General features: G+C 44.3%; 1 protein-coding gene across 1 annotated transcript in view; it reads left to right on the top strand.

The window, feature by feature from the left end:
* Nucleotides 1-5,314: 5,314 nt before the first annotated feature.
* Nucleotides 5,315-13,914, top strand: part of EDEM2 (ER degradation enhancing alpha-mannosidase like protein 2) — a 31,943-nt gene continuing 23,343 nt past the window's right edge. Inside the window, exons 1-4 of the mRNA XM_003831837.5 lie at nt 5,315-5,612; nt 5,835-5,945; nt 7,747-7,786; nt 10,292-10,397. Of these exons, the coding sequence (XP_003831885.1) occupies nt 5,506-5,612; nt 5,835-5,945; nt 7,747-7,786; nt 10,292-10,397 (364 nt within the window). The 5' untranslated portion in view covers nt 5,315-5,505. The remainder of the gene's footprint in view (nt 5,613-5,834; nt 5,946-7,746; nt 7,787-10,291; nt 10,398-13,914) is intronic.

Raw genomic sequence — 13,914 nt, 5'->3', positions numbered from 1 at the left:
GTAAAACTCTCATCTCAAAAAATAATAATAACGAGGTCTGAGACTCTAACCAGGGAGTCGATCGAAATGTTTGGACATACTGCATGCAAAGTTCAAGCATTTCTACAAAGCAACAGATGGGAAATTTCCCACGGATAAACTTATTTTTTGGCAAGTCAAAAGTATGTATTGTGCAAGCCCTGCTTTGGGAGTTGGGAGAACCAAATGACCTCCAGATGCTACAGAAAGGATTCTTCCCTGCTAAAAGAGGTCGAGTGTACTTGGCCAAAGGGGATCTAAAATGCCTTAGCTTCCAACTTCAGGGAACTGAGCTTTTCCCTCTAACTTTCTAGCAAAAGGGAAGGAAATGTTGACCCTAAAACCACATGAAGCTAAAGCTAGAGGACACTGTAGCAGTTCGCCAGATCTCCATTGTTGAATTCTGTATTGGCCTTTTATTTATATATTTGTCATTATTTTCATTAATGCGTTAGAGTATAGGCTGTTTGGGTCCATATCTTGACTCTTCTACTTACTCGGTATGAGACATTGATTAAGTTGCTAAATCTTTCTTCAATTCTTTGAATCTGTGCTTCAGGTTTTTGGTTTATAAAATGGTGATAATGACACTTTCTCAGAGGGTTGTGGTAAGGATTAATGGTGTTGATGGATGTAAAGTACAAAGAACATTACTTGCTATGTAAATGTTCGCTATTATCAATACATGTGACTATTTTCTCCTTCTCCTTCTTCTTGTCCCCCTCCCCATCCCCCTCCTCTTCCTTGTTTAGTTGGCAAATAGTCAAATTCCATTTGGAATGCTGTCCCACTGTTTTATTCTGCTTCATGGATGTTTCTGGGGGAAATTTGTGCAGTCGATGTGTGTTGAATTCTGTTTTCTGATTTTTTGCAATAATTGTATGGATCTGTTAATATTTTCCTTGTGCTGAGAGATAGTCTCACTCTTTCATCTTCCAGATATGGAAACTGAGTCCCCAAAAGGGAAAATGACTTGCCCGAGATCACACAGAGATAGTGGATAAACAAGTAACAAGACCAAGGGTTTCCGACAACCAGTCCAAGTCTTGTTCCACTGAACACAGAGTCCGAGGACATTGGCCTCAGATACTGATGTGATCTGAGCTCCCTCCAAACTCTATTCACCCACAGGGAAGACTTGAACACCCTATGATTCCAAGTATTCTCCAATTGACATCTTCCCCTTCTAACAAAATTGCAAGCACTTCAAGGGAAAGGACTATGACTTGATTATTTTGGAATCTTAGTTATATGCTCAGCACTGTGCCTCAAACTTTTGAGGGTAGGAACTATTGCCTATAACACCTTGGATGACTCGGGGCAGATGCTCAGTAAATGGAAACAACTGCCCTGCCTTAAAAAAAAAAGAAGAGTTGGGGAGGCAGGGAAGAGAATTAATATGTATCAAGAACTTAAGATATACCAGTCACTGTGCTGAGAATGTTCACTTTCATTATCCCATTTAATTCCCAGAATTCCTTTATGGCCGCATCAATTTCTGTATTTTACAATAGGAAATTGAGTCTCAGAGAGGTAGGCAACTTACCCTGAGTCTCTTCACAAGTAAATGCTCAAGTGTGACACTTCACTGGTGGGTCATAACCTTCTAGAATCCAATATCATAAACACAGAGTGAGAGAAAGAAGAGTCCTGATACTTTCCAGAGGGTAAAACAATTTTTTTATTCTCATTAGAGAACTATGAAATTAGTCACATGAATTGTGAAAACTTAAGTCATGGTTTTATTTGTTCAGTGACAGTGTGGAAAATGACATCAAGCTAGAAAAAGAATATAAAGGAAAATCATGAGTGTTTCAATCTTGCTCATAAAGAGAGACCTATCGTTACCAAATCCAGGCAACCTGAACCCACCCTTCCTGCAAAAGTTTTATCCACACTAGAATTTTGAATGGGAGACAAAAAGATAAGCTATAGGATTTATAATATGGAGAAGGTGAATTTCGTCACAGGGAAAGGCCCAGGTCTGAAAAATATTTAGTCCCTGCGCTAGGCTGGAAACAGCCCCCTAAAGTCCAGGTCCTAATCTCTGGAAACTGTAAATGTTTCTCTATTTGGAAAAATGGTGTGTTTTTTTTTTTTCCCTAGATGTGATTAAGTTAAAAATCTTGGAATGGGAGTTTATCCTGTATTATCTGGGTTGGGGAGGGGGCGGGGGGGGGTCCTAAATGCAATTATAAATGTCCTTATAAGAGAAAAGCAGAAGGAGATGTGACACATCCACAGAGAAGGCGATATGAAGGCACGGGCAGATACTGGAGTGATACAACCATAAGCCAAGGAATGCCAGCAGTCAGGAGAATCTAGAGAGGCAAGGAAGGGATTATCCCTTAGAGCCTTTGGAGTGGGTGTGGCCCTGTCAATAACTTAATTTTAGCCCAGTGAAATTGATTTCAGGCTCCTGACCTCCCAAACTGCGAGAGAATAAATTTCTGTTGCTTTAAGCCACTTGGTTTGTGGTAATTTGTTGCAGGAATCACAGGAAACGAATACAGTGCTCCTGTGTTGTTATCCAGGTCTCAGCTTACTGTCATCTCCTTTCCCTTCCATTTGGAAGCCCCAAGAAGAGTTTCTTTTTTTTTTTTTTTTTTTTTTTTTTTTTTTTTTTTTGAGGCAGAGTATCGCTCTGTCTCCCAGGCTGGAGTGCAGTGGCCTGATCTTGATCTCGGCTCACTACAACCTCCACCTCCCGGGTTCAAGCGATTCTCCTGCCTCAGCCTCCTGAGTAGCTGGGACTACAGGCGTCTGCCACCACTCCCGGCCAATTTTTGTATTTTTAGTAGAGACAGGGTTTCACCATATTGGCCAGGTTGGTCTTGAACTCCTGACCTCGTGATCCGCCCACCTTGGCCTCCCAAAGTGCTGGGATTACAGGCGTGAGCCACCGCGCCCGGCCAAGAAGAGTTTCTAAAAACATCCCAGGCTGGGTACGGTGGCTTATGCCTGTAATCCCAGCACTTTGGGAGGCCGAGGTGGGTGGATCACCTGAGGTCAGGAGTTCGAGACCAGCCTGGCCAACATGGCGAAACCCCGTCTCTACTAAAAATATAAAAATTAGCTGGGCGCAGTGGCAGGCGCCTGTAATCCCAGCTACTCAGGAAGCTGAGGCAGGAGAATCACTTGAACCCAGAAGGCGGAGGTTGCAGTGAGCTGAGATAGCACCACTCCAGCCTGGGTGACAAGAATGAAACTCCATCTCAATAAATAAATAAATAAATAAATAAATAAATAAATAAATAAATACATACATCCTAATATTTACTGAGTGTCTCTTCTGCCAGACACTATGCCAGGCACTTTACATGCAATAGCTCACCAAATCCTCACAATCCTATTAACTAGGTACTAATATTATTCCTATTGTACAGATGAGATAACTGAGGCTCAGAGAAAAACTGGCAGGGTCACATCCTAACAGGTGATGAAGCTCGTACTCCAACTCAGGTCTGCCCAAATATAAAGCCCATACTTTTAGCCTCTAGGCTATATCACCTCAATCTCTCTGGGTTGTCAGGGATTTAATTCTGTCAACGGATAGCATTTTGAGACACTTACTTGGGGGATGTTTTCAGGGATGTGGGACCAAAGGAGACAAAGCCTGGCTGCACTCTGGCTCAACAAACTGAGCTATCACTTCCATCTGACTTTTTCAGCAAATAGGAGATAGCCGATCCTAGAATCATAGAAAGCTCGACCGAAAAGGATCTCAAAGATCCATTTGTTCAAACTCCTCATTATTTATAGACAAGGATGCTAGCCCCAGAGAAGGAGAGGGTCACATACACTGGTTATAGATGAGTGACAGAGTTGTAATTAACTGGATCCTAGATCTGACTTCAAATCCAGGGTTGGTTCTACCGCATGTCACACTGACCAAAGTCATGGGTGTTGCTGTGGTCTAAGGTGCTGACCAAATTTTAGAAACTTGGGAATAAGGGAAATGGAGAAATGGATCATAAACCTCCTGAAAGCTATAGTGCCCTAGGGTAGTCATTCATCTTTTTTTTTTTTTTTTTTTTTTTGATATGGAGTTTTGCTGTTTTGCCCAGGCTGGAGTGGAGTGGCGCGATCCTCGCTCACTGCAACCTCCGCCTTCCGGTTTCAAGCGATTCTCCGGCCTCAGCCTTCCGAGTAGCTGGGATTACAGGCACCCGCCACCACCCCTGGCTAATTTTTGTATTTTTAGTAAAGACGGGGTTTCACCATGTTGGCCAGGTTGGTCTCTATCTCTTAACCTGAGGTGATCCATGCACCTCAGCCTCCCAAAATGTTGGGATTACAGGCGTGAGCCACCGCGCCCAACCAGGGTATTCATTCTTACCTAAGACATTCTACAGGGCTGATGGGGTAAGCTTCCGGTTTGAGATGGAGACTGAAGGGACCATGATTGTGTAACCACATCCCAAATTGGGAGGAGAGAAATGTCATGAATTCCTAGAACTGACGGGATTTCAGGAAACCTCAAGAGTGACAGCATCGGAAAATGCAAGAGGTTTAAAAAAAAAAAAAAAGATTGAAGTTTTGGACAAATAAATGTGAGTTGTATCTTATACAATCAACAAGTAACTGGTTTGGGAAACTCAATATCCCTAAATAAGGGAGCAGACCACCCCTCATATTGTCTTATGCCCAATTTCTGCCTCAAAGAAAATGCAGGAGTTAAAAGAAAGACAGAAGTGAAATCAGTAGTCAGACAGCCCCGCGCTGCATTCCAGGCCTGGTAATTAAAGATCGACCCCTGACCTAACCGGTTATATTATCTATAGATTCCAGACATTGTATGGAAAAGCATTGTGAAAATCCCTATCCTGTTCTGTTCCGTTCTGATTACCGGTGCACCGGTAATCAGTCACGTACCCCCTGCTTGCTCAATCAATCACGACCCTCTCACGCGGACCCCCTTAGAGTTGTAAGCTCTTAAAAGGGACAGGAATTGCTCACTCGGGGAGCTCCGTTTTTGAGAAGTGAGTCAGCTGACGCTCCCGGCCGAATAAAGCTCCTTCCTTCTTTAACCCGGTGTCTGAGGAGTTTTGTCTGCGGCTCGTCCTGCTAGATAATAATAGTAAAGGCTGAACATTTCTCATGCTTACCCTGCCTTCATACTTAATAAGGTTGTTGAAAAAAATGAGAGAATGCATTTTAAATGCTCCGTACAGTACTAGTACACAATAAGTGCTCAATACATGCTAGCTGTTATTATTAAAACATTAATTAAAAACAGTAGTAACAACAGCCACTGACTTTAAGACACGTTGATCAGTGTTGCGGAAACCGTATATCCGAAGTTGCTCTTCGGCCGCGTTTCACTGCCCATTGCATTCTGGGGCTTGTAGTCCGGAAGTGAGAGGCTGATTTCTCAGCGCGCAGGCGCAGTGGCGCGGATCCCCGGAAGAACCCGCAGCAGCTCCCAGGATGAGCTGGTTGCAGTGGCTGCTGCTGCTGCGGGGGCGCTGAGAGGACACGAGCTCTATGCCTTTCCGGCTGCTCATCCCGCTTGGCCTCCTGTGCGCGCTGCTGCCTCTGCACCATGGTGCGCCAGGTCCCGACGGCTCCGCGCCAGATCCCGCCCACTACAGGTGAAGGAGGCCAGGTTCCCGCCCTTTCGCAGTTGGGGAATGGGAAGCGCGAACCGGGTCCTTTCCCTTTCCGTCCATCCCAGACCCCGACTTGCTCCGACCCAGCCGCTAGGTCCCAGGGAGAAATCAGCTAGTGATTCCCACTTTCCGCCCTGTATCTTGTTCTTCCCCCGCTTGTTTTTGTGTTCTTGCCCCATGCCTGATTTCTCGTCCCCCACCCAGGGAGCGAGTCAAGGCCATGTTCTACCACGCCTACGACAGCTACCTGGAGAATGCCTTTCCCTTCGATGAGCTGCGACCTCTCACCTGTGACGGGCACGACACCTGGGGCAGGTAGTGCGAGCGGAGGGGCAAGGGGCGGCCAGGGTCTGACTCTCTGGGCCTCGGCGGGCGGGTCAGCTGGGGCTGGTGGCTTCATGGTCTCCTCACCGGCACCAGAAAGCTCCCAGCTGAGCTAGAGCCGCGCTCCCCGCAATTCTTACTATCACCTCCACGATCCACTTAGCCTCTCGCAGTGAAAAAAAAGTCCTGGATTAGCCGGGTGGGCTGGATCGCTGGGCTCAGCCCCAGCAGTAACAGGCATCAGCTGTGGGGACATAGGCAATTTCTGGAGTAACAAGATACCGTGGAAGGGCTCCAAGAATTAGAAAACCCACCCCTTTCATTATGTAGGTGGGCATTCAGATCCAGGAAGGAGTGTGACACTCCTAAAACTTAAGTCTTTGTAGTTGGTGTGCCCCATGCCTGAAATACACTCTCCCCGTTTTCCTCCCATCACTGGCTGCTGCTTGTCATTCAGATCTCAGCTCAGTATCTTAATACCCCTACGAGTTAGGTGCCATTATCCCTGTTTTACACACGAATGTGCTAAGGTCGGGAGAAATTAAGTAAACTCAAAACTTGTGATGGTTTTTATTTTTTTAAGTTGAAACAAAGTAAATACAAATGGCAAATTCAAGTGGTAAAAAATTATATACAATAAATATCTCCCATACCCTAGAATTCCAACTATTAACTTTCCTTTGTATCTGTCCAGAAATATTCTTGGTTTATACCATTATATATATAGATGTGTGTATGTGTATCTTTTTAAAATGAACTTCTTAAAGGCATAATTTACGTATAATAAAATACACTCTTTTTTTTTTTGAGATGGAGTTTCGCTCTTGTTACCCAGGCTGGAGTGCAATGGCATGATCTTGGCTCACTACAACCTCCGCCTCCTGGCTTCAAGCGATTCTCCTGCCTCAGCCTCCCAAGTAGTTGGGATTACAGGAGCCCACCACCACACCCGGCTAATTTTTTTGTGGAGACCGGGTTTTGTCATTTGGCCAGGCTGGTCTTGAACTCCTGACCTCAGGTGATCCACCCACCTAGGCCTCCCAAAGTGCTGGCGGATTACAGGCATGAGCCACCGTGCCCAGCCTACACTCGTTTGAAGTGACCACCGTCACAGTCAAGATATGAAACACTTCTGTCACTTTAAAAAGTTCTCTTGTGGCCCTTTATGTTTCATCCCTGCACCACCACTGACCCTAACAATTGCTATCTGCTTTCTGTCAGCATGTCTTTTTGAGACAGATGGAAACATACTAAACCACCCTGACTTTTTCATTAAAAACAATTCGAATGTCTTTCCATCAGCACATAGAAGTCTTGATAACAATCTTTTTGATAACTTCATAGTTTTGCACTGTTTATAACACAGTTTAATCACCCATTAATGGGTGGACAGTTGGGTTCTTTCCAGCCTCTTGCTGTTCTAAGCAGTACTGCCATGAACACTCTCAAACAGCTGTTCACTGTGAGTTAAATTCCTAGACGTGAAAATTGGTGAAAGGCCTGTGCTTTAAGCTGCAATCTTATACTGCCTCCCAATGGTAGAGGAGAATGCCAGACTATAGGTGATGTATTTAATTACAGTTGAGCTACATCAGCCAACCCTCCCAGGTGCATTAAGTGGGTCAGAGAATACCTGCGATTTTCACTATGGTTTCTCTGTTGTGACTGTAAGTGGGACAGGCAGAGGCATTACTTTGCCTCATTTAGTTTTAGGGGGATCAGATCTAGGGCAGCCATAATATCTGGTATTTGATTTTCTTACTAAGTGGCTGGGATTTCTGTCCTTTTGCAGTTTTTCTCTGACTCTAATTGATGCACTGGACACCTTGCTGGTAAGTATCTCGTCTGTTTCTTTTCCTTTCCACTGTTACATAACCAACATCCTTCCTCTTTTGGCAGCGTGACTGTGGGTGAAAAATGAATTCCTCTCCTAGGCCTTTTATTTGCATCTCATGATTCTGAAGCGTCCGGCTGTGGTTGCCTAGCTAGATAGGGGAAAAAACGAACTACAACTTATGCAGATTCATTTATTTAGCAAACATTTATAGAGGACCTGTTATGTACGGAGAATTGTGATAGGCTTGCATAGCTCTATGGGGGATACAGAGACTTTGACATCTCCTGTTTTCAGAGGCTTACATTCTAGTGGCCATGTTCAATGATAATAGAAGGGTATCAGGCTGAGCATGGTGGCTCACACCTGTAATCCCAGCACTTTGGAAGGCCGAGGCAGGCAGATCACTTGAAGTCAGGGGTTTGAGACCAGCCTGGCCAATATGGTGAAACTCCATCTCTATTAAAATACAAAAAATTAGCCCAGCATAGTGGCACATGTCTGTTATCCCAGCTACTGGAGAGGCTGAGGCAGGAGAATTGCCTGAACCCGGGAGGCGGAGGTTGCAGTGAGCCGAGATTGCACCATTGCACTCCAGCCTGGGTGACAAGAATGAAACTTCATCTCAAAAAAAATTATAAAGAAATAATATCAGTGACTAGTTAGTATGTTTCTGTAGGGCTTAGTACACACATGTATTAATTCTTCTAACAACTTCTTGAGGTTAGTACCTTTACTCCTTCTTATCGCTAAGAAACCTGATGCTTAGGGATGGGCACAGTGGCTCATGCCTGTAATCCCAGCACTTTGGGAGGCCAAGGCGGCAGGATCGCTTGAGCACAGGAGTTCAAGACCAGCCTGGGCAATATGGTGAAACCCCATCTCTACCAAAAATATAAAAAATTAGGCATGATGGCACATGTCTGTGGCTCCATTTGTTAGGGAGGAGGGTGAGGTAGGAGGATTGTTTGAGTCAGGGAGGCAGAGGTTGCAGTGAGCCGAGATCGCACCACTGCACTCTGGTCTGGGTAACAGAGTAAAACCCTGTCTCAGACAAACAAAAAAAAAGATATAAAAGAAACCTGATGCTTAGAAAGGTAAAAAGGGCCAGGTGTGGTGGCTCATGCCTGTAATCCCAGCACTTTGGGAGGCCAACATTGCTCAAGCCCCAGAGTTCGAGGCTGTGATGAGCTATGATCACACCACTGCACTCCAACCTGTGTAACAGAGCAAGACCCTGTCTCAAAAAAAAAGACTTGGACTGGTTCAGGTCAAGTACCCACTCCCCAGCTAGAGGGATGGGATCAGCCTCTCCCAAACCACAGGAGTGACTGCCGGGGAAGAGTGATTCCTCGAGGGTAAATTGAGATGTTACTATCAAAAGAAGAGAGATTGAGATTGCATTTGGCTAACAGTTTAAATAAAGAGGGTTTATTTTCTCAAGTAAAAGAAAGTCTAGAGGTAATTTCTAGCATTGGGTCAGCTACTCAACCGTGTCATTAGAGACCAGCCTCTTTGTAGCTTTGCATTCTAGTATCGTTAGTGTTTTGGCTTTTATTCTAATGCTTAGTACCTCATGGTCTCACATAGCTGCCATCGCTTCAGAAATCGAGTCTGAGTTCAAGGCAGAAAGAGAGAGACTAAAAGCCATGTTAGCTGTGTTTGTCCCTTGGTATTAAGAAAACAGAAGCCTTCCCAGAAGTGCCCCCAGTAGACCTCTCAAGGGTCAGAATTGACTGGGTAACACAATCAACTGCAGCAGCAAAGGAGGCTGAGAAAGCTTCTGGATTTCCAACCTCTGGTGGGAGGCCATGAGGTAAAGAGGGTAGGAATGAATTTGTTTTGGGCCAACCAACCTGTTCTGTTTTCCACAAGGTTGAAAGTGACAACTGGTATCTACTGCAAATGTCAAACTAAGACTTTTGGCCAGGTGCGGTGGCTCACACCTGTAATCCCAGCACTTTGGGAGGCCAAGGCGGGTGGATCACGAGGTCAGGAGTTTGAGACCAGCCTGATCAACATGGTGAAACCCCGTCTCTACTAAAAATACAAAAATTAGCCGGGCATGGTGGTGCATAATCCCAGCTACTCAGGGGGCTGAGGCAGGAGAATCGCTTGAACCCGGGAGGCGGAGTTTGAAGTGAGCCAAGATCACGCCACTGCACTCCACCCTGGGCAGCAGAGCGAGACTCTGTCTCAAAAAAACGAAACAAAAAACCTAAGACTTCTATGTGTAGTTTGCGTTCTTTATATTGTGTCCATTTAAATGACGACATCGTGACTCTTAATTGGGACCTAGGAATTTACTTAACCAGTCTCTCAGTATGAAGTCTCTAGATGATTTCTAGCTCTCAGTGTTTTCTTCTGCTGTCACCAATCCTAGGACAGAAACTGGAGGTCTTAAGTGGAATTAGTAAGGGCCACATCAACATAGGATCCCAGACTCTGAATCTGCCTCCACGCATGTAAGAGCCTCATTGTCAGGTCTCTTTTTTATTTCCAGATTTTGGGGAATGTCTCAGAATTCCAAAGAGTGGTTGAAGTGCTCCAGGACAGTGTGGACTTTGATATTGATGTGAACGCCTCTGTGTTTGAAACAAACATTCGAGGTAAGGGCTGCTCTCTAGGACCTTTAAAAGAAAAAAGAGTGTGAAGTTGCCTCTGTAAACCAAGAAGTGGTAAATAGGATTTTAAGGACTGACCATGCCAGGACCCTTGGCCAAAACCTCTGACCGACAGAGCTCTTCTTCCCTCCTGGAGGGTGAGGTGGGGAAGTCTCAGGATTTCCCCATCAGTTTCAGATATGAAAGTGAGCAGGAGACTAAAAGACTGGAAAGAAATACACCAGATTACTCACCTCTTTAATATGTATTTGATACTAGGCACACAGCTATGAACAAGAAAGATATGATCCTTGCCTTCTTGGAACTTATTGTCTGTCCAATCCAATTTTCTGCAGTGATGGAAATGTTTTATAGCTGTGTTTTGTCCAGTATGGTAGCCACGAACCACATGAGCTATTGAGCATTTGAAATGTATCTACTACAACTATGGAATTGAATTTTTAATTTCATTTAATTTTAATGATATTTAATTTAAGTAGTCACATGTGGTTAGTGATTATTGTATTGGACAGTGCAAATCTACGGCATTAATCTTCCAAACTTGGCAGCCCATAGGAACCACTTGGGACCTTTTAAAAAATTCAGATGTTGAGACTCTACCCTAAACCTAATGAATTGGAATCTCTGTGTTGGGTCCTAGAATCAGTATTTTTAGCAGACTTCCAATGATTCTTGTGAAGCTACCACAGCCCTTATTTGCATCGAACCTGTAGACCACTTAACAGCTGTCACCTCTGGATGGCAGAGTTCTATTTTTCCCCATTATTTTGTATGTTTTCTGCAATGAAACTTATGTTCCAGACATACGATCCATAGAAGTTTAAAAAAGAGAAGAGAGCAGAGGGACAACATGGTGTAAAATCCTGGTTTAGGAATCCGGCCTGAGTTTGAGGCTGTACTTGCTGCTGTGTCTCCCAGCTTCTGAGCCCAGTTTGTCATCTGTAAATGAAGGTCATTCTTATACCTTCATTTCTGATAGGAATATAAGTGATACCAGCTTTCTTTTGGTTGACATTTTCCCATGTATCTTTTTCTATCCTTTCCATCTTTCTGTAGTTTTATGATTAGATACATCTTTTGCAAATAGTGTATTATATTTTGTTTATCCATTCTGACAATCTTTAATTGGCAATTAAAGTAGTGGTGCAATCTTGGCTTACTGCAACCTCTGCCTCCCCAGTTCAGGTGATTCTCCTGTCTCAGCCTCCTGTGTAGCTGGGATTGCAGGTGCCTGCCACCGTGCCCTGCTAATTTTTGTATTTTTAGTAGAGATGGGGTTTCACCATGTTGGCCAGGCTAGTCTCGAACTCCTGACCTCAGGTGATCCGCCCCCGCTCAGCCTCCCAAAGTGCTGGGATTATAGGTGTGAGCCACTGCACCTGGCCCTGTGCCATCTTCTTTATGTTCCTTTATTCTGTCCTTTTTCATGCCTTCTTTAGATTGTTTTCCCCCCATTCCATTTTCCTCTTACTAATATGGAAATTATGCACAATATCTAGCTTTTTACATAGTTTTCCAAGCAAATTTAACAAACATAACTTATCAAAGTCTAAATTTAATGAAAATCTTTGTTCTCCTCCTGAATAATGCAAAACCTGGCTTAGAGAACATCCTGACCTATATGCTACAGTTATATATTTTAGTTATTTGTTTTAAACCTTCCGTACATTATAATTTTTGTTCTATATTGTTGAAGTTTTGCATTTACACATAAATTTACCACTTTTTTTGTTGTTGTTGGTTTGAAATAGAGTCTCACTCTGCCACCCAGGCTGGAGTGCAGTGGCACGATCTGGGCTCACCTCCACCTCCTGGGTTTAAACGATTCTCCTGCCTCAGCCTCCAGAGTAGCTGGGATTACAGGTGTGCACCACCACACCAGGCTAATTTTTGTATTTTTAGTAGAGATGGTGTTTCACCACATTGGCCAGGCTGGTCTCAAACTCCTGATCTTGAGTGATCCACCTGCTTTGGCTTCCCAAAGTGCTGGAATTACAGGTGTGAGCCACTGTGCCTGGCCTATTTACCACTTTTTTGACTATTTTTTCTTTTCGTGTCTCAGACCTTTTCTCTAAAGTATTTCCTTTAGAATTTCCTTTAATGCAGGTGTGTGCTTCATGAACATTCCCAGCTTTTGTTTATATGAAAATGTCTTTATTCCACTGTCTTTGGTTGGCCTTTGAGTGATATTTTTGCTGGGTGTATGGTTCTAGGTTGATGATTACTTTCTCTTACTGTGTTAAAAAATTTTTCCATTATCCTCTGGTTTCATTATTGTTAAGAAGTAATCTGTCAATGTAATTATTATTTATTTGTAGAGAATCTTGTTTTGGTTTTCACTTTGGCTGTCTTCTCCTTTTAAAAACTTTTTGTTATGGAAAACTTCAAACATAAAAGTAGAGAAAATAGCATAATGAACCAGATGTGCCCATCACCCAGCATTAATAATTATTATTACATGGATTCTGGCTGCATTCGAGATCATTTTTCCCTTTGGTGTTCTGCAGTTTTACCATAATGTACATACATGTAGATTTCTTTTCTTTCTTTCTTTTCTTTCTTTTTTTTTTTTTTGAGATGGAGTCTCGCTCTGTCGCCCAGGCTGGAGTGCAGTGGCATGATCTCAGCTCACTGCAACCTCCGCCTCCTGGGTTCAAGCAATTCTCCTGCCTCAGCCTCCCGAGTAGCTGGGACTACAGGCGCACAACGCCACGCCCGGCTAATTTTTTGTATTTTTAATAGAGACAGGGTTTCACCGTGTTTACCAGGCTGGTCACGAACTCCTGAGCTCAGGCAGTCCACCTGCCTCAGCCTCCCAAAGTGCTGGGATTACAGGCATGAGCCACCGTGCCCAGACTTTTTTTTTTTTTTTTGAGACGGAGTTTCACTCTGTCACCCAGGCTGGAGTGCAGCGGTGCAATCTTGGCTCACTGCAACCTCCACCTCCTGGGTTTAAGCCATTCTTCTGCCTCAGCCTCCCAAGTAGCTGGGACTGCAGGCGCCTGCCACCACGCCCAGCTAATATTTTGTATTTTTAGTAGAGACAGGGTTTCACCATTTTAGCCGGGATGGTCTCCATCTCCTGACCTCGTGATCTCCACCTCGGCTCCCAAAGTGCTGGGATTACAGATGTGAGCCACCATGCCTGGCCTACATAGGGACCTTTTATCAGACTTCCACTTGGGGCAGGTCTGACCTTGGTCTCCTATTCGCCCTCTGCAGGGAGGAGGGGAATTTTGAAACTTAGGGTCACCAGTTATTTTCATTGAGAGGGCCACTCAGGATATCTATTTAGCTGTATTTCCAAGAACCTTTGTGTCTTTTTAAAAGTTCTAAGTAGGCCGGGTGCGGTGGCTCATGCCTGTAAACCCAGCACTTTGGGAGGCTGAGGCAGGTGGATCATGAGGTCAGGAGATCGAGACCATCCTGGCTAGCACAGTGAAACACCGTGTCTACAAAAAAAAATACAAAAAAATTAGCCGGGCATGGTGGTGAGCTCCTG

Source organism: Pan paniscus, chromosome 21 (assembly GCF_029289425.2).
Source record: "Pan paniscus chromosome 21, NHGRI_mPanPan1-v2.0_pri, whole genome shotgun sequence".
In the NCBI taxonomy this organism is placed as follows: domain Eukaryota; kingdom Metazoa; phylum Chordata; class Mammalia; order Primates; family Hominidae; genus Pan; species Pan paniscus.
The sequence above is the reverse complement of the archived record's forward strand: the minus strand, read 5'-3'. Positions and strand labels throughout refer to the sequence as shown.